The 27,001-nt window shown below is 43.0% G+C and overlaps 1 protein-coding gene across 2 annotated transcripts in view; it reads right to left on the reverse strand.

Moving 5' to 3' along the window:
* Positions 1-27,001, reverse strand: part of CERS5 (ceramide synthase 5) — a 134,213-nt gene that overhangs the window by 73,162 nt on the left and 34,050 nt on the right. For both annotated transcript variants that reach the window (XM_068267276.1, XM_068267275.1), the window contains exon 2: positions 730-835. In XM_068267276.1, the coding sequence (XP_068123377.1) occupies positions 730-835 (106 nt within the window). The remainder of the gene's footprint in view (positions 1-729; positions 836-27,001) is intronic.

Consider the following 27,001-nt stretch of genomic DNA (forward strand, 5'->3'; position numbering starts at 1 on the left):
AGAGTATTAAAACAAAAAATTTGGCTTGAGGAATGCCCTATAAACCATATGAAAGGAACACAATTATGCAATGAGTAAAAAAGTTCATCTCGGATCCACTTTAACCACTTCACCCCAAAGTGCTATTTTCACCTTTCAGTGCTCATCCCTTTCATTTGCCAATAGCTTAATCATTACTAATCCCAATGAAATGATCTATATCTTGTTTTTGTGTTCATGGAAGCAGACATTGTTAACATTTGCATCTACAAATGAGCTCTCTACCGTGGCAGTCAGCTGACACAGTTAAGGAATCAAATTACAACTTGTGATTAGTCACAGATGAGGGGGAATTAGTCAGGCTAAACTCTCGAAATACATACAGGGTGCATTTCCCTCAGTTTTCCTTCTGTGCAGTAAAAGAGTTCAGGTCCACTTTAAAAAGTTGTTTATAGTGCGATGAATTATATTGTGGACCGATATAATAAATAAAAAAAAGAATTATGAACTTATGAATTGTAAGTGCAATTGACTTTACGATAAGATTAAAGGTTTTGTTTTGTCAGGGAGGAGTTTGCACTGACTAAACTGATTAGGAGATCTGCCCAACTTAAAATCCCTAGTGAATGACTTGTGTTGTAAGGATTTAGATCCTCAGGCGCATAGTTACCAAACGACGCACCAGCTTTGTATGGTAAAAATGTGCAAAAATGAAGGACAGAACTACACAGGTCAGTATGAGGAACTCACCTTTGTGATTGAAATAAAGACTTTTTCTAGGATGGCGTTGGGTTGTGCTCTGCGTGGCCCATTCCCTTGGAGCCCTAGCCGAAGGGCACATGGCTTCGCTATAAACCTGTAAAAGATTGGAATATAGTCAGACACAAACACATAACTAGAAAATGTCATACCACAAATATAAATTCCATTTAAGCATAATCTCAAAAGGACAAATGAATGTTGAAATCAGCACCCTCTAAGCATCAGTCTAGATTTGAACACCTCACAAGGCTTGTCATTCTGTCTGACAGAAGTGAAACTTAAGCAAGGGCCGGGGAACAACAATTAGTAAAATGCTCGTTGCCCAGTGTGCATCTGCACAGAAGTGTGGGTTGGTGGGTTTTGCTAGTAAAAGCATCATTACAAGTGCTCATCTGTACGAGCCTACAAGTCATTTCTGAACACAGGCCTAAGGTGCTCTATTGTCTGTGCCCTGACTGGGAAAACGATGCTGATAAGATTCAGCACTATACTCTGCCATCTGCACTGAGAAATCATTCAAATCTGTTGAGAGTACAAGTTGTATACAGACAGATAATAGCTGTCCACTGATCTTTTAGGTTAAAGTGTACCTGAGGCTGTTCTCAACATTAAAAAAAAAAAAAAAAAAAAAAGTGCCACAGAGGCAGGTTCCCATCTGAAGGACATGCCTCTGTATGCCCGCCAAGCCGTTCTTAGCTCCCTCTATGCTGCACCAGCCAAACCCTCCCCCAATCTGCTGGTTGGCAGATTAATGGGGAAGGGGTGGCCTTGCAGGAGAGAACCTCATGCGTGACACCCCTTCCTCTGCCTCTCCCCAGCCCCTTCCATGTCAATCAGTGCTCGGTGAGTCTCGGAGGAGAGCACAAAGCTGCATTTTCAGTGCCATGACCCCAGGTGCCATAGAAACGAAACTGAATGAAATCTAGCAAATAGGAGCGGAAGGGAGACAAAGCAATGGACATTACCTGATACAGCCACCCTTCCAATTTTTTTTCATTACTTTATCAACCAGCTTAGGTTCTTTTTAAGTTCACAATGGTGTGTTGCTTTGGACAATATAATCGCATCATTTCTGGCCACAAGATGGCGCTTTACACTATCATGGATTAACAAAAAGAGTTTGAATTTTTTACTACACATTTTACTTTCGTATGAATGAACATGGCTCCTAATTAGAATCATGTTTATTCATATACAGGCATATACAGGCACCTTGATTGGTAAACAGGAACGTGTTCCCTGAGCCAATCTTCCAGAGGAACAAGCGGCAGGAGCGATTGCGCGCCTACCGGTACATCTAGTTTGAGTTAACTAGTTAAAATAGGGATAAACTTATTGTGAATCACACACCAATGCAATTTTTTCTTTGGCCCATAGTCTTACATTATGTGCGATTTCACATGTGTTTTCTGCTATATGGAAAAAACATGCTAGAATCAAACAAATGTAGTCCCAGCTTCAATGTGACTGAGGAAAGATTTATAAAAGGTCACACTTAGGCAAAAGCCAGGAGAGCGGCCTTGCTTCACGGCGCAAGTAGTTATGCGAGTTACCATAGCAATGCTCCTGTTACCCATATGCCCTAGGTCGTGCTAACTGTGTAAGGCATGGTACACTGCTGGCGCCACTATTGGTAATATTGCTGTTTTCTGGGAGTACACGGCAGCTTTACCGTTGCTATGTGAATCTAGGCCCCTCATTCCCTCTTAGGGCCTGAGCATACTAGTGCTCTTCTGTACGCTTTTTATCAGCACACCAACAGACTAAGCATTTCTCAAAAGCGGAAAGAAGCGCACTAGTGAGTTCAGGCCCTATCTGGTCCTCTTCCTTCTCTACAGGAATTAATAGGCACCTCAGTTAGGGCTCGTTTCCATTCAACACAAAGCCGTGCAGCTCTGTGTTGTGCGTCACTACCGGTGGGGAAGGGCATGGAGCTTGCAAACCCATTCATTATACTGAATGAGATCATGGCCGCAACCACCCTGAAATGCAGGCAACCATGTGCTGTGATTCAGTGGTGAATCGCAGTGCATGAATGGAAACAGCAGACAGTGCAGTCTATGCACTGTCTTCCATCCCTGCGACCGCGTTTCCATAAGCTCGCCTGAAAGCGCGCCATGGGGCAACGAGCCCTTAGGCTGATAGGCATGGCCATAAGTGAATCATCAGCTGCAATGTATGCAGCTTGGTACCGAGACAATAAAACACAACATGAAGTGCATCTAACTAGCCATATACCAATCTGCATTAACTCTGCAAGCAAACCAGAATTATCATCCTATTGTCCAGCTCTACAAGACAGATAAATGTGGAGATGTCCTTTATTAAGTCAGAATTCTACAGACAAGCAAACGGGCATAAACTGCAGCCCATGTGATGGTTTACCAGTTACCATTGTACAGCTTGCAGCTCATGTTCTGGGATCAGTAGACACCCGGGGATATTGTTCTAGTGTTTGTGCTTATTTCTCATGTTTGTGTGGTCTCCATTGGCTGATCAGGTTTCCTCCCACAGGACAAGACAAGCTAGTAAGTTAATTACTTTCCGTATACTACTATCTCAATGTTATGAAAAAAGGAAACTGAAGCTGGGAGATTTTTAGGAGCATTGCCACCTGGGTTCTGGCATCCTCGCTAATAAAGGGTTTTCAAAACTTTGCAACAATGATAATCTGAAGCACAGGGACACTACAAAAATTCCATAAAGCCCAATAAAAACAACATGGGTCCAGTGTCATACTAATCTAAAACACTCCACGGGACTATTACATTAATAAAAAGCCTAAAATTAAAGTGCAGCTGAACAGCAGCGCTTGTTACACCGCGGGTGTGTGCGCTGGACTTGCCGCTGGTAATACACAACAGAGACAAACAGTATGTTGTGTCTGAGCACGGCTGCGACCATGCTCAGATGTGACTCCACGGGGTGGGGGTGTGGCCTGTCCAGCGGCAGTACTGAGGGCTAACAAGCGCCTCGCTGGTGCACAAGAGCAGCAGACGGGCAGCGATTTCACCACTTTCAGCTGCTTGTACGAAAGAAGCCTTGCGCAGCTTGCGTCCTGGCAATCTGGAAAGAGTCATTTTGACGATTGCAACTGAATGAAAACTACAGTTTCCCAAACTATGACCACAGTTCTTTGCAGTCAATCAGAAATGGAAGCTGAAAAGCACAGAATCAACATGGAATCTAACATTTATTTCCCTTTCAAGTGGATGCAAGAAACTTACTCATTGCATAATTGTGTTCCTTTCATACAGTTTATACAGCATTCCTCAAGCCAAATACTTTTTTGTTTTAATGCTCTAATTCCCTATAAACTAAACAAGCCTCGCCCACAGCTTTTCAGAGTGCCCTGGCATTTTCAGACAGTAGCAAGGCTTATGGGAGGTCAGTCTGGGCAGAAGGAGGGGGAGGTGTTACTAGCCAGATATTTCAGAGGCAGAGGGGAGGAGGGAGGAGAATTAGGGGGAATTAGGTTTTCACAGGCTGAGGGCTGGAGATGCAGATCAGCTTGCATGTGTGTAATATTTACAAACAGAACATGGCCGCTGTCATATCAGAGGAAGAAATAATCATATTCTGTTGAATCTAATTGCAGCTATATTTGCTGTGTAAACTATCTAAACTTTAGATTATGTGTTTTCCTACTTTTTATTATCCATACAGTCATATTTACTTTGTGCACTTGTAATATGGGCCATTTACAAAATTACAAGTTCCCAAAGTAGAGTTACCTGCTCTGAAAGCTGCCGTTGCATTTTATTGCATATACAATACAATAACATTTCTATAGCGCTTTTCTCCCATAGGACTCAAAGCGCTTATCTGCTGTATTTTTATACTACAAGGTATCTAGTGATCATTTTTTGTTTTTTTCTGCTTGGCTGCAAATTAAAGTGTACCAGAGCTGAGTAAAAGATAGGTTTTATACATACCAGCCCCATAAGCTCAGACCACTCCCACGCCGTCATCCTCCACCGTCTGCAGCTCCGGTACCGGGTCCCGTCACTTCAGCCAGTCGGGGCCAGTCTGATGCAAGAGAAGTGCGCTCTTTGTGCATCTCCCCAGCAGTCACTGGAGAGATACTTAGAGGGCGCACTTCTCCTGCGTAGACTGGCCCTTACTGGCTGAAGTGACGGGACCCGGTGCAGGATTTGCAGACAGCAGCATGGGAGCGATCCGAGCGGATGGGGCTGGAGGAAGCCCTAGGTATGTGTAAAACTTTTACTTAGCTCTGGTTCTCTTTAAGGCATGTGCACATGCTAGGTTAAAGTCATCCTATAACGACCGTCTCAGCTGATAATCTGGCATGTGTACAGTGGCTCCTGACTAGCAAGCAACCCGCCAGGCAGATAAACTCAAGCGATGACTGATACCTTTCTTATTGCGGCTTGCCCCGGGCCTCCACCTCCCTGCATAGCAACAGAACACGTTGTCAGCTGTACAGCTGACTCTGCATCTGTACAGCATTGGCCCAGTGATGTCGCCTGAGGGATCGGGTCCCGATCCCCACTGGGCGACATCAGTCATGAGTGTGTACAGGCTTTGAGTTTCAGCACTTCTGGGAATGTTTATCAACGGTGGGTGAGACCTAACTGTAAACAAAAGACAATGTAATCTCCACCTCCGCATCCGGATATAAGCTTCACACTGAAGAAGAAGAAGTGCTGTGTTTAACAGTTTGAATGCTGTTCTGCTACCATTTTCTTTCTCGTAGTAGGTTTTATGGTGTAAAACATGTACGTTGTCATTTATTTTCAATGGAGGATCTGAAACGTGGGAGGAAGCAATGGCAAGTATATTTTTAAAAAAATGAATTCTCCCTACTTGTAGTCTTATAGAAGTGTAAATCTAACTACACAAAAAAATTGAGGTAACTCAATTCCAGTTATGACCGAAAAAAAACTTGTTATACACAAAAACTGAGCCCTTTCAGGATACATATAACCCTCAGAACATGGCTTTTTCATAAGTGAGTGCTACAAGTCAACCATTCACACTGCATCCTCCACCTCACATTATAGCATCACCTTCAGCCTCTCAAGAACAAGCCAGCCAGTTCCCATCCATTAAAGAGAAGGGAGGAGTCTGCAAAACATGTTGCCTGTAGTGTTTCTGATTAAAAAAAAAAAAAAAATACCTTCAAACATTGCTGTTAGTTTATTTCAACTCAGTGGGGCCCCTTAAGGACAAGAGCCTTTTTTATTTTTTTCCTTTGTGATCACTGTGATTGGCTCACAGGGGGTCAAAAGTCCTTAGACAGCTAAATTTAGTGCCAGAGTGGACGCATGATTGTCCCCCGTGTGACTGAGCCGGTATAGTAAAAACACCTCATCTGGCTTAAAGAGAACCCGAGGTGGGTTTGAAGAATATTATCTGCATACAGAGGCTGGATCTGCCTATACAGCCCAGCCTCTGTTGCTAACCCAAACCCCCCTAAGGTCCCCCTGCACTCTGCAATCCCTTATAAATCACAGCCACGCTGCTGACAAACAGCTTGTCAGAGCTGGCTGTGTTTATCTCTATAGTGTCAGTCTGCTGCTCTCCCCGCCTCCTGCAGAACTCCAGTCCCCGCCTGCATCCCCCCCCCCCCCCGCTGATTGGAGGGAAGGGACGGGGCAGGGACCGGAGCTATGCAGGAGGTGGGGGAGCAGCTGAGACTGACACTACAGATGTAAACACAGCCTCACAACACAGCTGTGATTTATGAGGGATTGCTTAGTGCAGGGGGACCTTAGTGGGGTTTGGGGTAGCAACAGAGGCTGGGCTGTATAGGCAGATCCAGCCTCTGTATGCAGATAACATTCTTTAAACACACCTCGGGTTCTCTTTAAGCAATCATAATTGTGGCATAGATTTTACTATGGGAGGTGTCCGAAGCAGTTAAGGTAAGCCCACTAGTCTCCTCCCACCCTTTTATGTGCTCACTCCCACAGGGACAGTACCAGCATAGTAACAAGTTCAGAGGTATCTATTTTGCCATGTTTTTGTTTTTTTAGAGCATAACCACCTGGATCCTAGGATCATCCATGTCACGACTGGAAACAAAGTAGTTTTCCCCACAAGTGCATCACTGAATCAGTATCAGGATACACTATATAGGGCTCCTGGTGACTATATGTTTGTTTGTTTTCTATTTCTGGAAGGCACATCATGACCTCCGGAACCTCCCTAAAATTCCCAACCATTGCTTGTACTAGCAGTAGATGGGAGTCCAGTGGACAAAAAAACAAACTGGTAGGCTCTACCAGCAGGATGGATGTGAATCCTGGTTATATATTGTACATTAAAAAGGTGGGATGATATGGACTTCGCATGACTGGCCACACAAAGCCTGTAGTAATGTGTGGCTCTATAGCGTATCCATGTACTGTGTATTTGTGGAAGCTTATACAGTGGTGGAGCACCTAATGAGAAGGGTGTGCAGGTCAGAACTCTGTATAATTCAGCAAAGCTGCATTAATTCCTGGATTGTACAAGCATTTCAATGATAAGAGTTTACTTCTTTATAACCACCAGGGGTGAGGTCTCCATATTAGTGTAATGTATTCTCTAACAAGCCCAACCCTGTCATTTTCATTTCAAGTAACTCTGGAGTAACTCTGGAGAAGAAAAAAAAAATGAAAGAACCTGTGCTACGGGAATGGAGGACTTCCTCTCTTCCAATCACATTGCAGAGTTGGGAATTACAAATATTTGTCAACTTTACACCAACTAAACTTAACAGTGTACAATCCATGAACTTCACTGCTACAGACTACAGACTAGCCCAACCAAGCAGAGACGCATACAGCAACTGAACAGATCACAGCCTGGTCGTGAGTTTGTATTTATTATACCATGAACGTGATAAAGATATCTTCCCCAGATCTTTTGCAAAACTTTGAATGACAAAGGCCGTTTAATGGGAGGACTCTTACCTATCTCATAACAAGGTTGTACAGTAATCAGGCTTACAGCTGCATTGACCAGAATGTGGAGGCTGCCATCTTGATTTCCTTTTAAACAATACCAGTTTCCTGGCAGTCCTGCAGATGTTTGGCTGCAGTAGTGTGAGTAACACCAGGAACAAGCATGCAGCTAAGCTTGTCAGATCTGACAATAATGTCAAAGTCATAAACACCTGATCTACTTATTTGTCTATGTTTGCACATATTTTACATTTTACAAATTTTTTGCCGTAGTGCCCCTTTAATACGATTAACATAAGGAGTGTTACATATTACTTATCTAATGAGGAATAAATGTATTAATATACTTTTAAGATGTTGTCATTTGTATGTCTGCTGTCTAGTGGAGTGAAACTCCATATGTATGAGTCAACTGCCAGGCAGCTCCTTCCCAGCAGGGGGACATGCAAGTGCCACAGTTAGCTGATCCTGAATGCTACATGTAGCAATCAGGATGAGACAATGACAAATATTCGATGGCGGTATATGATCCAGTTGGCGGCTGTCCATTCACTTGGACTGCACTTAGACGATTGTCACAGCTGTTAATGCTATGGAGATTGCGCAAAAGGTGGATCAGCGCATCACCAGGCCGCCTCCGAATGGCCTCCAATCAGAGCAATTTTCAATTTTACTTGGTGGCGCACCCAGGCTATGCATATGCATAGGTTAGGATTTAGTTAGTGTTAGGTCCCCTCCCATCAAGGATGACTTCTCCGCAGTGGGAGGGACGAGTATTTAACAAGTTGTATGCAAGCTGTTACAGGAAACTAACATCCTCCAGTGGTAGACAGGTCATGTGTATGCTCAGTGTGTATTATATCCCACAAGAGGGGGTTGCACTCTCTTGCAGGTAGGCACGTATCTGTTTTTAAGTAGCGCTGTTCATTTCCTTGCCACAGTTTAATGCTATGGAGATGTCCGTGTGAACCGGCCCTTATGCCTCGTACACACACTAATTGGTTCTTGCCCAAGGCTATTTCTACAGATAGCCTAGTGCGTGCGCGCGCACGCAACGGCCGCAATCCTTCACCTGGATCATCTCAGCCAGAGTCAGGCCCAGGGCATTGCTCTTCTACTTACCATCCAATGTGCACAGCGCATCATCCCTCCTCCCCACTCCCCAGCAGCAGGGCTGTGGAGTTGGTACAAAAATAATCACACTCCTGTTTGTGAAACTACCTACTCAGACTTCAGGTACCCAAAATGGCTCAGACTCCTCGACTCGGACTCTTTAGTCTAATCAGGGCTGTGGAGTCGGTACAAAAATCTTACGGCTCCAACTCCTCAGCTTATGAAACCACGACTCCAACTCCGACTCCGGGTACCCAAAATGGCTCCAACTCCGACTCCACAGCCCTGAGCCGAATACTAACCAAGGCTGTAGATTTGGTACAAAAACCATCCGACTGACTCCCCCGTTTATGAAACAGACTCCAACTCCGACTCCAGGTACCCAAAATTACTCTGACTCCAACTCCACTGCCCTGCCAGCAACATAATGTGTCGCTAGCCTATAGGCTAGTGACACATCTGATTAGCATTCTGCTGCAGGTGGCAGTGCTAATGCCTGGGTGCGCACCTTAACATGACTTATTCTGAGACAGTAAGTCACGATTTGTATTTGAGCCCAGAGCTTTCATTCTCAAGAGTAATGTTCTGATGACAGGATAACTTCTACACAGAGTCAATTCCTCTTACAAGATTCTGCCATTCCAGCATGTGTAAAATATATCAGGGCTGTGGAGTCGGTCCAAAAATCCACCGACTCCGACTCCTCAGTTTAGGATTCCACCGACTCAGACTCCTCTAATTTGCATATTACAATTTTGTTGATTAAAAGTATGTAACATGAAAATTTGTCTCTTAACTGCCAACGCTTAGGAATTTTACAAGACAACTGAAGTGAGAAGGATATGTAGACTACTATATTTATTCCCTTTAGACTAAAACGAGTCCTTGGTAAGAGTACTTGTAAAAGGTACAAACCGGAACAAAGAACATCTATCAGGCCCTAGGCAATGTAACCGTGGGTACATGTAAGAGTGATGTGCAGGTACTCTGCAGGGGAATGAGGAGATTCTTCCTCTATTACACATTCTTCATGCACAATCTGAACAAGGTTTATGGGTGACAGACAACACCTCTGTGTTCAATGTGCACAGCATTCTCAGTGGATTCCCTGCAGCTCTGTGGGGAGTGCATATGTAGAGTATAGTACTACTGTGTAACAAAGTAAACCCGAGACAGATGAAATTAAAGTTTTATACATACCTGGGGCTTCCTCCAGCCACCTTCAGGATAATCAGTCCCTCGTTGTCCTCCTCCACCACCTGGATCTTCTGCTATGAGTCCAGGTACTTGAGCCAGTCGGGCGTAGTGCGCATGCATACACTCCGCCGCCAGGAGCATACTACACCTGTGCAGCACTATTGCGCAGGTGCAGAATGTTCCTGGCTGTGGGAGCGGCATGCGGCCGGACAGCGCTGACCGGCTGAATTACCAGGACTCATATCAGAAGATCCGGGTGGTGGAGGACAGCGAGGGACTGATTAGCCTGAAGGGGGCTGGAGGAAGCCCCAGGTATGTATAAAACTTTACTTTTCATCCGTCTCAGGTACCCTTTCATTTGTAGTCACCAAACCAAATTTTAACAACATATCAAATTATTTGATTTCATTAGCAAAGGGAGTGCATACATTTGCATAAATCAGCATCAATGCAGAATTATTTCCATCTCATTGATCATCTCTATTAGTGACACAGCTACACATCAGGCGTTATACTTACAGCATAGATGTTATTTAGTATATATAAGAGATTCCTGTGTACACATCATATATACTGTACAGTCACAATCAGATATGTATATCTGACCTTAAACATACGGGGACTGCTTTATTGAAGCAGCACAAGTAACTAATTTTGATTGGTTTATTTCATTTTTGTGGACTAAGCACAGCTATTACTGTATATATACTGTATATATACATTATTTTTAATGACTATTATCTGAGAAATAGAACATTTTATCATATTTTCTATTTTAATTACAGTTACAAATTCATTAGGAGTCGGAGTCTGTGCATTTTTTCCCGACTCCGACTCCAGGCACCCAAAATTGCCCGACTCCACGACTCCGACTCCACAGCCCTGGAATATAGGACACTTGGAATCTGGTTGGTTGCTTCACAGTTCCTCCACCTCACTTCTACAAGCTTTTTATTACGTATAAGAAATGTTCCGGTCAATGACCTCATACACTGATGTACTTGCATTTTGAATGAGTGCTTTCTATGGAATTCAGACTAAACACTCACAGCCATTTCAGTGCACTCATGTGTGCTGGCCATATGTCTCGTGTATCTGTATGCAAAGCGGTATATCTTTACAAGTCAACCTTTCACTAATGAGACACGACTGACTTGAGCACAATGAGCAGTGACATAAAAAGGAATGGAAAACCTATCCCTTTCACCAACAAGGATCAGGATAAAGACTGAGCCCCACAGCAGAAATAGCAGTAGTTCCAGTATGGTGCTCCACACACAGAGATGTAAAATTAAAAAGTGAGCGTGTGCACAGTTTCATCCATTTATCTTGTCAGCAAAATGAATGTTCAAGAAACTAAACTATGCAACGTAAGGTCATCTGTAATGTGGCATGAGAGTCCTTAAAGTGGACCTGAACTCTTGCACAGGACAGAAGGAAAACAGAAAAATGCACCCTGTATGTTTTTAGAGAGCCCGGCATGGGCAAATTTGGCCCTCCAGCTGTTAAGGAACTACAAGTCCCACAATGCACTGCAGGAGTCTGACAGCCACAGTCATGACTCAAAGGCAAATGCATTGTGGAACTTGTAGTTCTGTAACAGCTGTAGGGCCGAGTTTGCCCATGCCTGGCTTAGCCTGTTTAAAGCGGATCCGAGATGAAAAACTAACTATAACAAGTAACTTGTCTATATATCTTATCTAAAGTTTATAAGTTTACAAAGCAAATCTAGCTGCAAACAGCTTTAATAGAATATGATTATTTCTTCCTGTGATACAATGACAGCAGCCATATTGTTTGTAGACATTACACAGAGGCAGGCTTATCTGTATCTTGATCACTTATGGTAGGTACACACCATACAATTTTCTGTTAGATTTTTTCTTAGATTTACCTGCCAGATAGATTTACCTACAACATGGAAAAAAGCTAACAGAAGAATCTAACAGAAAATTGTATGGTTTGTACCTACCATTAGCCTGTAAAAAAAAAACCTAATCCCCCCCCCCCCCCCCCCCCCCCTGCCTCTGAAATCAATGGCTAGTAACACCTCCTCCTCCTACTGCCCAGACTGAGCTCCCATGAGCCCTTGCTACTGCCAAGGCTCTCTGAAAACCTGTGGGCATGGTTTATTTAGTTTATAGGGAATTAGAGTATTAAAACAGAAACAAAACAGTATTTGGCTTGTGGAATGCCCTATAAACAATAGGAAAGTAACACAATTATGCAATGAGTAAAAGTTCACCTCGGATCCACTTTAATTCCCCCTCAGTGATTAACCACAACTTGTAATTTGATCTCTCCCGTGTCACATGACTGCCACGGCAGAGATGGCAGATAAGCTCATTTGTAAGCACAGGCTGTTAACAATATGTCTGCTTCCGTGAAAGCAGGAAGTAGAAATAGTGGAGATTTAGTTCAGGATTTGTATCAGCTGTAATGCTGGGCATACACGACAGTAAACTCCCCTTATCAATCGAGCCGCTGATGGCTCGATTGATAATATCCCACAGGTCCGATGACCTGCCGGATAGATTTCCCGCTCGATCCCCGCCGGCGGACAATAGCGGGGAATCGAGCGGCTGATAAGGAGCGCTGGCGGGGTTGAGTGGGAATCCATCCAGCGGCTAACCGGCTGCTGGATCTACCCGTGTATGCCCAGCATAAAGAAATGTTTTTCTTTAAAGGTTATTATGCTGTTGCATATCTTATATACCAGAGAGTAAGTTCTGAGTTCATGTCCACTTTAACTTACAGTCATATTAATCAGGTAAAATTGTCCCGTTTTTAAGCTAATGAGCCCTGCCAATCCTAGTAAGCAAGCTAGCCTTCCCTGAGGGTATGCCAGTGTTGTGAGCAGCATCATTAACTAAAGGCTTGAGATGCATGAAGTGCAGGTGCATCACTTGCTAACAAGCCAGACGACTCGGGTGCCTGCATCCACCTCACCTGCTCCTGAAGGTTCCGAAAGTTATGTGATCCAGAACAACTGTTCCTACTGGCAACTAGGTGTTGAATTGGATTCAGATAGCCTATCTGTTAATTTCAATGGAGTGGCTGTCTATGCTTTACTGTAAAGTAGTCCCAGCGGCTATGAAGGCTAGTGGCAGATGGGAAAACAAAGGAAGACCTGGCCCTCTAATTTAAACAGCCTCTCGTACCTGCAGGTGTGAGCGATACAGGATCAGGTACTGGGGTGCCCATGGGGACAGAAAGTGATATTTTAATAACTACACTTTATAAAGGCACTTGTCCTTTAAATGATCTGTAAGCTTGCAGAATACCAGACCATACACGTTTGTTATTATTTGAATTTATGGGCTTCAGACACCTCCTGTAGTCCATGAATTTAGTAACCCTAGTTTCCAACCACGACAATAACTTCCTTCTCACTTGCAACATTGAGGCTTTGCTGACATTATAAATCGCAAGCACTGAGCACTTTTGTTAGTAATTTTATAGGCTTTTTTTTGTGCAATTAGCATTTTTGGCAAACGATTTTGTAAACGCTTTTGGTGTGTGATTTGCAATTTTCTGTGTGCAGACTATAGGAAGTGAAGTGCCCTCTTTAACCTGGAACTGAATGTATTGTAAAGTAATTTTTCTTGAAAAACGCTTACAGAATTGCTTTTCCAAGTGCATACCTTCCATTGAAGCGTAAACGCTCAGAAAATAGTGCAGGATCCGAATTTGCGATCGGAAAAAAAATAACGTATCGCTTATGTGAGAACACTCACATTGGAATTCATTATACAAGCGCTTTTAAAAAACGCTAAATGCTTAAAAAAAAGCTCAAAGCGCTCATAGGCTTTCATTCATAAAGCATTACCACATGCGGTAATGCAGAAAACTGCTGATTTTACCGAGCACTTAGCAAAATGTCAATTCATAAAAGCAGTTACTACATGAAAAGCTGAACCTCTTGAGTTCTTGCTTCTAAGATGTGTATTTTACATCAGAAAGCATGGCATGTGTAAAATTCCTTGAAGTTCTTCTACACTGTGGCAATTAAATAGATTAAGAAATACTAATAGACAGATACAGAGCAGATTCAGGGCAAGCACAGGCAGTATAACAAAGGATGCACATCTGGAGGGAAGTTGGGGATGCCTCTTATTGTAATGCTGTCTCTGAGAACAGGAAAGTAACAATGTTACCTACAGTTGGGCTTCAGCAAAACACCGCATTTCTATCGCAGCTATTAAGGGCCCTTTTCCACTAGCAATCGCAATCACAAACGCCAGCGATTGCAATTTTTCATTAATTGTGTTATGCGATTGTGATTTTTTATTTGCATTGCACTATCCCTCTTAAAATCGCTCCAGAAAGCGATTGCGATTTTCAAATTGAATCACTATAGTGAAAAATACTTCTCATGATTTCCATGATAAAGTAGCAACCCTAGTGATTTAAAAATCACTAGGGATTTGCGATTATGCGATTCAGCTGTGCAGTGGAAAAAGGCCCAAAATGTTTATGAATTAGTACACAAAAGTCTAAAATACCAAATGCGGTATTTCCTGACCAGATTTTTGTACCGCACATGCTTTTATGAATGATAGCCATAGTGTGTACAAGCCCTTAGGTCTACTGCCCACTACTAGAGTGCTTTTAGTCGCACTTAGGAAATTCAAAAGCATTAGGCTAATGACAGTTAATGCATGAGAACCCACAGGAGCAAATGGGATTATGGAAAATTGAAACTGTGGGTCCTGCAGCATTTACAGTCCAGTAAAAGAAGATACAGGCACTGCAAAATTGCTCTGCAATTGCTGTGTAAAAGCGACTTTGCAGCAATTTCACTGACCTAACAAAAACATTTTGCAAGAAAGCACAACCCCCCCAAAAAAAAAAAAGATTCTAATAGTGCCGGAAATCGCTGTACAAAACTCTAGCAAAATGCTGAGTGATTGCAATTTGTAAATAGGCACCCGGCCTAACTCAGTTGGCAAGATAATGATACTATAACCATTACACTAAAAAAGGAACTTTATTACAGGACAATTACGGTATCTGAATTAATGCTTTTATAGCAACTGTGCCCAACAAAGCTAACCTTTTGCAACTGAGCTGGAATTTGCAGATTATAAGCAACACTTTCCAACTTGGATAAAAAAAAAATGCTACAAATGTAAAATGTATCTAGGAATATCCAGAGCTAGTCATATTGCTTTTATTTTATATTCACGTACTACTGAGACAGTTGCCCATATTTGTCACTCAAACAATATGTCAAACAATGTGTTCCCTGTTCGTTCCTCAGAATGCAAATTTCAGTAAATGAATAATGGTAACCAATGACACGTGGTGCTGGTCTGCAAACAAGAACTAAAACCTCAGCCACGCGCTGAATGGAGATAACAAGAAAACAAAGTCAGACTGCTGCCAGTAACCTCAGTACAAAAACCTACGTTTTGAACTTAGTATGAATGTTTTCCTATGGTTCCTTCAGGCTGTAGCCCAACGTATATTCTCCCAAGTGCCTATGTATACTAATTTCATGTGTTCTCTGACTTGATATGAATAAATAATGCAGGCAAGGTGCCTGAAGCCGTACTTCTCAACCACAATGGACAGAATATTCACTTCCTGTCTGAATCAGGACTGAGTCAGCCACTTACATACCTGATATTTAACTCTTTCAGGCAGAGAAAGAAAAAAAGGAACACAGCATAGTTATCTGTGTGCTAGGCACTGTGCATACACATGTCTATCTCATTATGTCACATTTCAGTTGTGGTATCCTTTAAGGGTGTTGCCTTTAATGTAGGGTTGGAGGTCTTGACCAGGGTTCAAATTCTGACTTAAGGCCGGCTCACACTTTAAAAAAAAAAAAAAAACGTATCTGTAAGATAGGTTTTTAAAGCTCTGCAGAAACGCTGGAGGCGGATCCTATGTTAAAAATAAAACCCGCTTCCACTCGTGCAGAAACACGGATCGCATACGGATCCGTGTTGAACAGAACGAAAACGTAGCAGAGAGTCCGGATTTGACACCTTTTCCCGGACTGGACGGGAAATCGTGTCCAATGCAAGCCTATGAGACCGGACACTGTCCACTCTTACTAGTCGCCTGTTTCAGTCCCACCCCATCGCAATGTCATACTCATGCGTCCCGCCGTCCATCACCGCTGCTCGGTCCATTCTGAATAGCCTTTGAGGCCGACAGAAGCACGGGGATTCGCCACTGGGCTGCAATAGAACAATGGGAATCCTCAGCAACAGAGAGAATTCTCATGGGTTCATGTTGAACCAATGAAAACTCTCCCTGTTGCTAGGCTGAATTGGCCTGTTGCAGCCTATAGAGAGCCATGCTTCTGCTGGCCTGCAGGCTGTGGAATAGACTAAGAGGCGAGACAGGTGACTGGCTATGCATCCGCACCAACACGATCGACATACAGACGTGGAACGTGCCCTACCATTCAGATCAGATCCATGTCAAACGGATCAGTTCTTCAGAAAACCAGATCCATTTGACACGGATCTGATCTGGAACCTGACAAGTGTGGAGTGGCCCTAAAGCCAGTAGGTATAACAGGAATGAGTCTTTGGGCAAGGCTCCCTAATGCTCCTGGTCGCCTGTGGAGACCACCCTAAGTGGCTGCAGCCCTAAAGCGCTTTGAGCCCGCCAGGAGAAAAGCACAATATAAAGGTTGTGGCTTGTCTAATGTTTATCGATTCTAACATTATGGAGAACATCACACACTCAAAACATACTTTTATCTAAAAATCTTGTAATGTGCTAGCTGGTCTATAATGAAATGTAAATGTATTAATGAAACAAAGCTTCCTGAGGAAAAAGCAATTAAGAGGTTTATCAGTAGGAAGGGAAACAATCAGCTAATGTATTGCAGCTTCCATGACTTTACAGTGAATACAGAAAACCGCTGACCTATACTGAATAACCTGGTGGAAATAGCATGCAGTGCTCCATAGCACCATGAACCCTCTGATTGCCATTGACAAGATAGACCTCTGCAAGGCTGTGCCCGTGGTTGTTCGCCATTGCTGAGCCCCAACTCATCAAGGTTGCCAAAGGGTTAAAATAAGCTTATAGTGCCATAAGCTGCTGCAAACAAGATTTAGAAGTCAGGGTTGTATGAAGTGATGATATTCACCCCTCTCCTTTCTTTGTTACAGCTTTTACAAATCCTGCAATACATTTGCAGTGCATCTACTTCCTGCATTCATGAAAAAAAGACATAGGGTTAACATCCTGTGTTTATAAAATAGCTGCTCTGCCATGGCAGCCAGCTGACTTAGCTGAGATTAAATTACAGTTATTAGTCATAGATGAGGGGGAAATTAGACAAGCTAAACTATCTAAATACATATAGGGTGCATTTTTCTATGCTTTCCTTCTGTCCTGCGCAGGAGTTCAGGTCCACTTTAAAAGGGGAATGTCTACTTGGCTTTTTATTCAATTATTACTAATGAACTTCCATCATAAAAGTAAAACATATCTAAACTTGATTTTGTTCACAATCCATGTCAGGCTAAAATGAGCCAGCGCTCACTATGTATTACAAACAGAACAACAAGAAAATACTATTACAAGGCTGCGCCCTGTCACATGTAAGATGGGGTTTTGGAGGCCAAGCAGTAGTTATCTGCAATTGACAATTGGCGTATCTTTGTGATGTGACGTGACTGGCATCAGCATTATACAATTAGTAGAAGCAAAAATGCTCTCTCTAATTTAATACATACACAGGCTGCAGTTCAGAAAACAACAAACATCAGTGTGCATAATTCTCATCTTGGGGATGTGCCTGAAGAGTGCATCACAGCCAACATCTCCCCTCCCCTTCCCCAGAGGCTCCGAAGAGAGGAATTAAAAGAAATACACTGCTCATACATAAATGGGAGGCGTGCTTCTAATATCACACTTCATCTGATGCCATAGAAGACCTACTACCGTTACTTAAAGAGACACTGAAGCGAAAAAAAAAAATATGATATAGTGAATTGGTTGTGTACTATGAATAATTACTAGAAGATTAGCAGCAAAGAAAATATTCTCATACTTTTATTTTCAGGTATATAGTGTTTTTTCTAACATTGCATCATTCTATAATATGTGCAGATTACACAAAACTCAGCATTCAAAATGAGTCTTTCAGAGCAGTCTGTGAAGTAATGAACTCTCCTCTGGCAGAGAAAAAGTAAACAGTTCACTTACAGTTGAGATAATAAAAGTCAGATAACAGCCCTCTCCACGACTACCTTAGTCAGAGAGCTTAATAGCTTTTTTGCATAGAGATAATAACTGGAGTTTCTCAACTCTTCCTGTACTGGAAACAATTACACTGATGTATCTGATCTTAATGTTTTATTTCTTAGCTGTGCTACACATACAAATCATAATATCTTTTTTTCTGCTTCAGTGTCTCTTTAAAGGACAACTGAAGTGAGTGGCATATGGGAGCTGCCATATTTATTTCCTTTTAAAGTGCAACTGTCGGGCATAAAATCAATTCTTTATTTTTATCTGGTAAACAAGTAACAAGGATGCTAACCAGGGAATCCAAAATGTAAAAATCACTATTACTCTCTTGTTGATAAACAATCATTCCCCAGTTTGCCTGACTCTTATTTGGTACATTGCTGCACAAAGGAAGTAGCAGGGCATGATGTGGTGTCCTTTTTGCTTCTTTACTTTCCTCTCAGACTTAACTAATGCAGCCTGATTGGCTAAAGCCTCTTCTCCCACACCTCTGTTCCTCTCTGATTGGCCAATATTTCTCATGATGAGACAATGCACTTTCTATTGCAGAGCTGGGTGGGAGTGCCTGAAGACTGGGAGGAGGGCAGGCAATGCATACACAATCAGGCAGAGTAAGAGAAAAAATGACATCAGGATTGGCTTCAAGATAGACACAGTTAAAATGGAGAATAAGAAGAAGGATTTTCTCTTTTTTTACTATAGAAAAATCACTAAAACCAAAACGTGGACACTGCAATACATATGTTATGCAAGTAGAGTAAGTATTTATCTACTTATATATGTGTTTCTTTCTGAGATAGTATGGCTAACAGCTCCTCTTTATGAACCAATAGTTGCCTGGCAGTCCTGCTGATCCTCTGCTTCTAATTCTTTTACCCATGGACCCTGAACAAGCATGCAGCAGATGTGATTCAGACACTACTGCACCCAAATAGACCAGCAGGTCTGCCAGGCAACTGGTATTGTTTAAAAGGAGATACATATGGCAGCATCCATATTCTTCTCACTACAGTTGTCCTTTAACTACCCAACGACCACGTCACGCGAATGGGCGTGACCGCGGCAGCAGCCCCAGGAGCCCATGACAGCCGATCGAGTTATTGGCTGGGGGGGGGGGGGGGGAGGGAGGGTTTTCAGGAGGGGGGGGGTAAATACTACATTTTATTTTAAAAAAAAATAAACAATGGGGCGGGGCAATCAGATCCCACCAACAGAGAGCTCTGTTGGTGGGGAGAAACCGGGGGTGGGGGGGGGGTGGGGGGAATCGCTTGTGTGCTGTGTTGTGTGGCCTTGCAGCGAGCCCTTAAAGCTGCAGTGGGGAATTTAGTGAAAATTGTCCTGGGGTGGTGGGGGGAGGTTAACACTGCAGTCCTCAAGAGGTTAAAGGGGAACTGAAGAGAGAGGTATATGGAGGCTGTCCTGTTTATTTCCTTTTAATTAATACCAGTTGCCTGGCAGCCCTGCTGGTCTATTTATCTGCAGTAGTATCTGATTAAAACCAGAAACAAGCATGCAGCTAGTCTTGTCAGATCAGACTTATAAGTCGGAACCACTGAAACACCTGATCTGCTGCATGCTTGTTCAGGGGCTATGGCTAATAGTATTAGAGGCAGAGGATCAGCAGGGCTGCCAGGCAACTGGTATTATCTAAAAGGAAATAAACATGACAGCCTCCATATACCTCTCTCTTCAGTTCCCCTTTAAAGCAAGTCTGAAGCCAACAATAAAAAAAAAAAAAAAAATACCTAAGGAGAGGGAAGGCTCTCGGTCCTATAGAGCCTCCCTGTTCCTCTCCTGGTCCCCTCATTCCCCCGCAGGCTTCTCCTGCAGCAGGAAGCTGCAACGGTCTTTGGGAGCCCGAGTGCTCCCGAAAATGGGTGGCTCTGTACTGCGCTTGAGCATGCGAGTGCTCCCGAAGCCCAAGCGCAGTGGAAGAGAGTAGTCTCCGACTCATGGGTCAGAGACTGATAACAGGGGAGCCAACGAACGAACGAGGAGAGGAGGAGAGGAACGGGAAGGTTCTATAGGACCCAGAGCCTTCCACCTCTAAGTATCTGTATTTTCTGTATTTTTTTTTTTGGCTTCAGACTCCAGGCGACAGTATTGTCAGAACACCATCAGAAACAAGCATGCAGCTAATCTGCTAATCTTGTCAGATCTGACAATAGAAACACCTGATCTGCATGCTTGTTCTGGGTCTATAGGTGCGTACACACGCACTACCGCCGGCAACGACGGGTCCGCCGGACCCTCCCTTTGGGCGGACGTTCAGCCGACAGTAGCACATGTGTACGCGCTGTCGGCGGACTGATAAGGCCGTTTTTGAACGATCCGCTCAGCGGATTGTTCAGAAACAGCCTTATCAGTCCGCCGACAGCGCATCGTTCAGAAACAGCCTTATCAGTCCGCCGACAGCGCATACACATGCGCCACTGTCGGCTGAAAGTCCGCCTAGCGGGAAGGTCTGAGAGACCAGTCGTTGGCGGCCGTAGTGCGTGTGTACGCACCTCAAGGCTAAAACCATTAGAGGCAGATGATCAGCAGGATAGCCAGGCAACTGGTATTAAAGAAATAAATATGACGGACTCCATATCTTGCTCGCTTCAGGTGTCCTTTAAGTTGTGGTGACAACTGGAACAAGATGCTAAGGGGAGGGGGACAGAAACCAGAAACCATGACCATGAGACAGTCATGTAATATTTAGAAATGGGAGGAAAATCTAAAACGGAATATTATTACATCACATATTTCATTGATGATGTAGCAACAACATAGATGCTCCATTAATGATAGGGGATGCAAATGATGAACTTACATAGACGATTAGCCCAAACCAGGACGGAGGATGTGAGGAAGACCATTCCCAACCCAGGAACCTGCATCCAGGGTTTCCCTGCACTTAGTAAAGAGGATGCTTGGGGGGGGAGAGAAAAGACATACAACATAGTACTGGTGGCTATGTGCAACATCCCAAATGTAATACATATTGCACACCCTGACTGTGCAAGCCAACCATATGGCTCAGCAGACCGTAATTATTATAATTTGACAAGCCATTAATAAGTAGATGATGCAGTAGTTGTGTGCCAGATTCTGCACCAGAGCAAAGTATTTAATATCTACTAGGGAGACTATGATGATGGCAAGGACTTACTTTATATTTTTAAATAAAACTTGCCACTACCTTCAATAAAAACATAAGCCTGCAGTGCTAAGGTTGCTAGATAACATAGGCTTCAATTCATCAAAGGCTGTCTGATAACAAAAAGCAAGTGCAAGTCGTTATATCGCATTCGGTATTTTAGACTTGTGTGTACTAATTCATCAATATTTTCACATGTATGGTAGATGTTCGGTAAGTTACTTGAAGTGTCTCTGTGTTGTTACCCTGTTCCCTGCAGTGAGGGTATTACAACAGAAGAGAGGAATCCCCAACATCCCTTTAGATGTGAATGTTATACTGATGCTGCTTGCTCTGAGTCTGCTCTTAATCTGTCCCATTAGTCTTAACATGCTATTTACTTGCCACAGCTTAGATGAACTGCCAAGAAACATTACACATGCCCTGCTTAGGTGATTTTCCCCAGCAGTTCCCACTAGCATATCTGCATTTTCAATCAGGCACTCAAAGGATTACACTACCAAAGGGTGCCTGGAAAACATATTTTGTCATTTTCTCTCTGCTTGCTGCCTGGGTGGTCTAAAAGCTCCTTCCACCCAAGAAGTCTGTCAACCCATCAGCGGCACTTGCAGGAGACAGGGGCTCTTTCTATTTGCTCCCGGCTCCTGTTAATCATGGGGACATCTACACAGAAGGCATTCGAAGCTGGTTACCGACAGAGGAGAGCTGGAGGTAATCACCAAATGTGTTACCGAATGCTGTAACATTGATGAATTGACATTTACTGACATGTGTTAAGGTATTTACAGCACAAGTCAGTAATTTATCTCACTGCTCGGTAATTTCAGCTTTTCATGCGGTAACTGCTTTGATGAACTGACATTGGCCTCAATTCACTAAGCTCATCTCCTGTCTTTAATAACGTTTCTAGAGTTATCACCATGGTGATGAGGCATGTCGTATTCAGGAAACATTTTACCTCATGCAAAAATAAAATTAACTCTTCTGTCTAAGTTAACTGTTCAATCCTTAAAATAACTCCAGAGTTAAAGACAGGCTGTTTATTAACTGCGTGTGAAAATAACCACAGAGCAGGTAACTTAAGGAATGAAGAGATAAGACAACTCTCTCACTGTGTGGAGGCAAGTTTTCTCTTGCCTTATCTCCAGCATGATCTTAGTGAATTGAGGCCATTTTCCTAAGAGCTCGGTAAAGTCAGCTGTTTTCAGCATTACCGAAGGAGGTAATGCTTGATGAATTGAAGCCATAGTGGTGCTTTTTCTTAAAGAGAATCTGTATTGTTAAAATCGCACAAAAGTAAACATACCAGTGCGTTAGGGGACATCTCCTATTACCCTCTGTCACAATTTCACCGCTCCCCGCCGCATTAAAAGTAGTCAAAACCAGTTTTAAAAAGTTTGTTTATAAACAAACAAAATGGCCACCAAAACAGGAAGTAGGTTGATGTACAGCATGTCCACACATAGAAAATACATCCATACACAAGCAGGCTGTATACAGCCTTACTTCTGAATCTCAAGAGATCACTTGTGTGTGTTTACCTTCTGTCCCCAGCTTCTCTCATGCACTGAACATTACAGGCTTCCTGCAGACAGCTCTGCCTATGTCCTTAATTCCTTAGTATGTGACAGACCAGCTCCTTTCACAGCCTCCAGAGGAGGATTTTTATCCAGCTCTCTTCTATCACTGATAAGATAGCAGAGAAGCTGCTGGCTTATGTAAGTAAAACACACACTGGAGTGTGCATAGAGGAACAGTTCAACACTGAAGAACTTGGCAGCCTTCCAGACACAGGCCGACAAGTCTGACAGGGGAAAGATACATTGATTTATTACAGAGATGGTTATAGTAGAAAGAGCTGCAGCAAGCCAGATCACATTAGAATAGGTTTAGGAACTTGTAGGATGGTAGAAAAAATGTTGTAATTTTTGTTACAGAGTCACTTTAAAGCTACGTAAATACGTTGGTTTTTAACTTGGCCCACAGTGCATGATAAAAGACAGTTTCGTCCGAGAATCGAGACTCAAACCAGCGTGTGTACAGCATGCCAGATCTTTAGAGATGCCCAAAACATGATCAAATTGTTCTCCCTGTTCCCTCACCTGTGGGTATCCGTTGTCATGCCGTTCTCAAGCCGCCCCCCTTAGCACCATAGCAACGGATGCATCGCTAGCTTGAAGGCTGATGAAGCATCTGTACAGCATCAGCACTGCTCTGTCACCTAAGTGATAGTGTACTGATCCCTGCTAGGCGATGGCGGTGGTTACTCAGTTGGTCATGTGACTCTCCTAGGAGGTTCAGCAGCTTACAAGTTGTTCCTGACAATAGTATGTTAGTTTGGCTATAATCTGTGGGATATGGCATGCTGGATTTTTAGCAGATGTCAGGCGGCCGCTGTACATTCACTGAAGTCGCTTGCCTGAGGTGGTCTTTATCAGCCGCGTGTGCGTAGCTTAAACTGGCAAAAGCTAAAATGATGGAACTTCTAATTCCTGCCTGTTCATGTGATCACTGTTCACCACTCCTTTGTGTGTCCTCTGACAATGCTCACCTCTTCTGCTTTTGAAAAGCGGTTATGCAATGCGCCATTGTGAAGCCTCAGCCATAAGGAATAGCAAATATTAGTTAATCCATTCAGGGTACAAAGCAAATAAAACATACACCTGCTGTGTTAACACGTATAACTAAACAAGGGATGAAAGTACACAGACTGGCAGTTACGTTTTCCAGAAATGTAGCTTCCATGGATCTGTGTAATACATCCGCTTACTAATGAACCATTCATCCTATCTGCCATAGTGTACTTGTCTGTAGTGCAACGGGTATAGGCACAGCAGCTCCCAAGCAGCTTTGATTTTTAGTCCATTTAACAGCAACTTAAAGAATATTTTTTTTCCTGATGATTTTTAATCAGCAGGAAATGTATATACTATTAACTTTAACTGAAACATACACCTGCATTCACAGAAAATAGAACAGCCTAATCCGAAATGCAAATCCTGCAATTGTTGAGCCAGTTGTACCCATATAGGGCCTATGCACTCTTGGCCTAGTTCCTGTACAGCACTCTCCAGTGAGTCACAAAAATGGCAGTACAACTTATGTGGTCAGTTCATTATAAACTAAATCCTGAAATAGTTATCTTAGAATTACTGTACCTATATAGAGTAAGGGCCCTTTTCAACCAGCGCTGGCTGAATCGAAAAGTCGCAAACCGCTAGCGATTTTACAATCGCTACGGTTTGCTTTTTAACATAGGAATCGCGGTAGGTCATTTCCACTACCGCGATTCGTTTTTTTCAGAAACGCGAGGCGGAGCGATATTTGCCGCGATTTTGCTATGCAGTGCATAGCAAAATCGCGGCCGCAAACGTCGGGGAATCGCCGGTAATTGCGATTCAGCAATCGCTAGCGTTCAGCGTGAACGCTAGCGACTGCTAGTGGAAAAGGGCCCTTACAGATTGCTCAGCAAGCTCATGGTGAACCAGAACTAGAGACCTGTGCCTATTGTCCCCAATTACTATGCATTTATCACTGAACTTAGAAAGGCTGAGGAAATGCTTGCAATAATGCAAAAAACGGTAATCATTCTTCATAGTTTCAGGATTATAGCACACAAAGATGATACTTGGATCTCTGCTTATCAGTGTGCACTGCTCCATTGACAAAGGAGGGACTTGCGATCATGATCAGACATGGTTTCCATTAAGTCAGATTACTAACAAGTAGTTGGCAGAAGCCTTTGCACAACCGATCATTTCGGTTAACCATCTTAACTTCAGGTCTCCATCTCTGATATGTGGCACATACGTATGAAATCGCTGCCGGGAGACTCGGACACAGGATACAGCTGGTATATGGCTGATCCTGCTGCTGCACAAGTCTCGGCGGCGTGAATTACTATTCCCCCTCTAGGTCCACGTGGCTGGTAGGGAATGATGTAATTCTGTTTCCAGCTATTGGAGGGCGAAAGTGTTTTAAAGGGAAGGTTCAAGCAAAAAAAAAAAATGAGTTTCACTTACTTGGGGCTTCTACCAGCCCCATGTAGCCATCCTGTGCCCTCGTAGTCACTCACTGCTGCTCCAGTCCCCTGCTGGCAGCTTTCTGACCTCGGAGGTCAGGGCCACATTGCATAAATTTTTACGCATTCTAGCTAGTGCAGGAACAAAAATGTACGCGTTGCACCACTAACGCGTAAAAATGTATGTGTTAATGTTCCTGCACTAGCGGGAATGTGTAAAAATGTACGCAATTCGGCCCTGACCTCCGAGGTCAGAAAGCTGCCAGCGGGGGACTGGAGCAGCAGTGAGTGACTACGAGGGCACAGGATGGCTGCATGGGGCTGGTAGAAGCCCCAGGTAAGTGAAACTCATTTTTTTTTTTGCTTGGACCTTCCCTTTAACCATTTAATGGCAAGCAAACGTATTAAAACGTCATGCTTTAGCCTATTAATGGCAACATGACGTTTTAATGCGTCGCGCGTTCCCGCCGCCGCTCCGCACGTGTCCGCGCCGATACCTCCGCCATTACAGTCAGGTTTCCGTGCTATGTGATTGGGGAAGAGGACCGAGCGGTCCTCTACCCAATCGCAGTGCCTGGAGTGAACGGACGTAACCGCGAACGGCGGCTACGTCCATTCACAAAAACAGGAAATTGTTACAGGTTTAATAAAGTGTAAAAAAAAAAAAAAGTGATCACTTCCTATTACGGAGAGTGTTCACTAGCGCCATCTTATGGCCAAAAAGTATATTACACATACATGCACATACATACCGTAATATGAACATACACAGTAGTAATAAATTAATACATTACACTTCCAACCCCCCCCCCCCCCCCCCCCCCCCCCCAAAAAAAAAAAACCCTTGTAAAAAAAAAAAAAAAAAAATCAGCTTCAAATAAATAAATAGTTGCCTTAGGGACTCAGCTTTTTTCAATCTAGATTTTATGTGGGAAAATTTATTTTACTTTATTACATAGGGGCTTGTAATTATGGCCAGAACAAAAAAAAAAAAAAAAAAAACAACACAGAAAAATAACACCTATATTTCAAATATTATATTGTCGCCATACATTGTGATAGGGACATAATTTTAACGGTTTAATAATCAGGACAACTGGGCAAAATAAAATGAGTTGGTTTTATCCACTGGAGAATGTTTAATTTTAAAACTATAATGGCTGAAATCTGAGAAATAATGATTTTTTTTCCATTATTTTTGTATTTTTCCCATTAAAACGCATTTAGAATAAAAAATTCTTAGCAAATGTACTACCCTATATTCCACCTCAATCTTCCTCCTCGGGAAATTCCTCGGCACCCTCAAGTTTTTATGTCTACATTAGCGCACTTAATATTAATGGCTGCCCGAAAGGTGATTCTCAATAAATAGATCTACCCTAGTGCTCCTACAGTGTGGGATGTTAAGGAGGAACTTATTCATTTATTCAGAATAAATCGGTTGGATGCCCTGACGCATAAAGATAAAAAACCAAATTCTTCTTTAAAAACGTGGAGACAGTTTATATTGAAATCCTTTACCAAGAAAGAACGAGATCGTATCCCCTTCCAAAGACACGAAGTGGTATTTAACAGAGCAATTAATGGGCACATTGGGGAGACTAGAGGTGACATAGGAATAGTCCTACCAGTTAAAGGAAAATCGGAGAT

This window comes from Hyperolius riggenbachi, chromosome 2 (assembly GCF_040937935.1).
Source record: "Hyperolius riggenbachi isolate aHypRig1 chromosome 2, aHypRig1.pri, whole genome shotgun sequence".
Classification (NCBI taxonomy): domain Eukaryota; kingdom Metazoa; phylum Chordata; class Amphibia; order Anura; family Hyperoliidae; genus Hyperolius; species Hyperolius riggenbachi.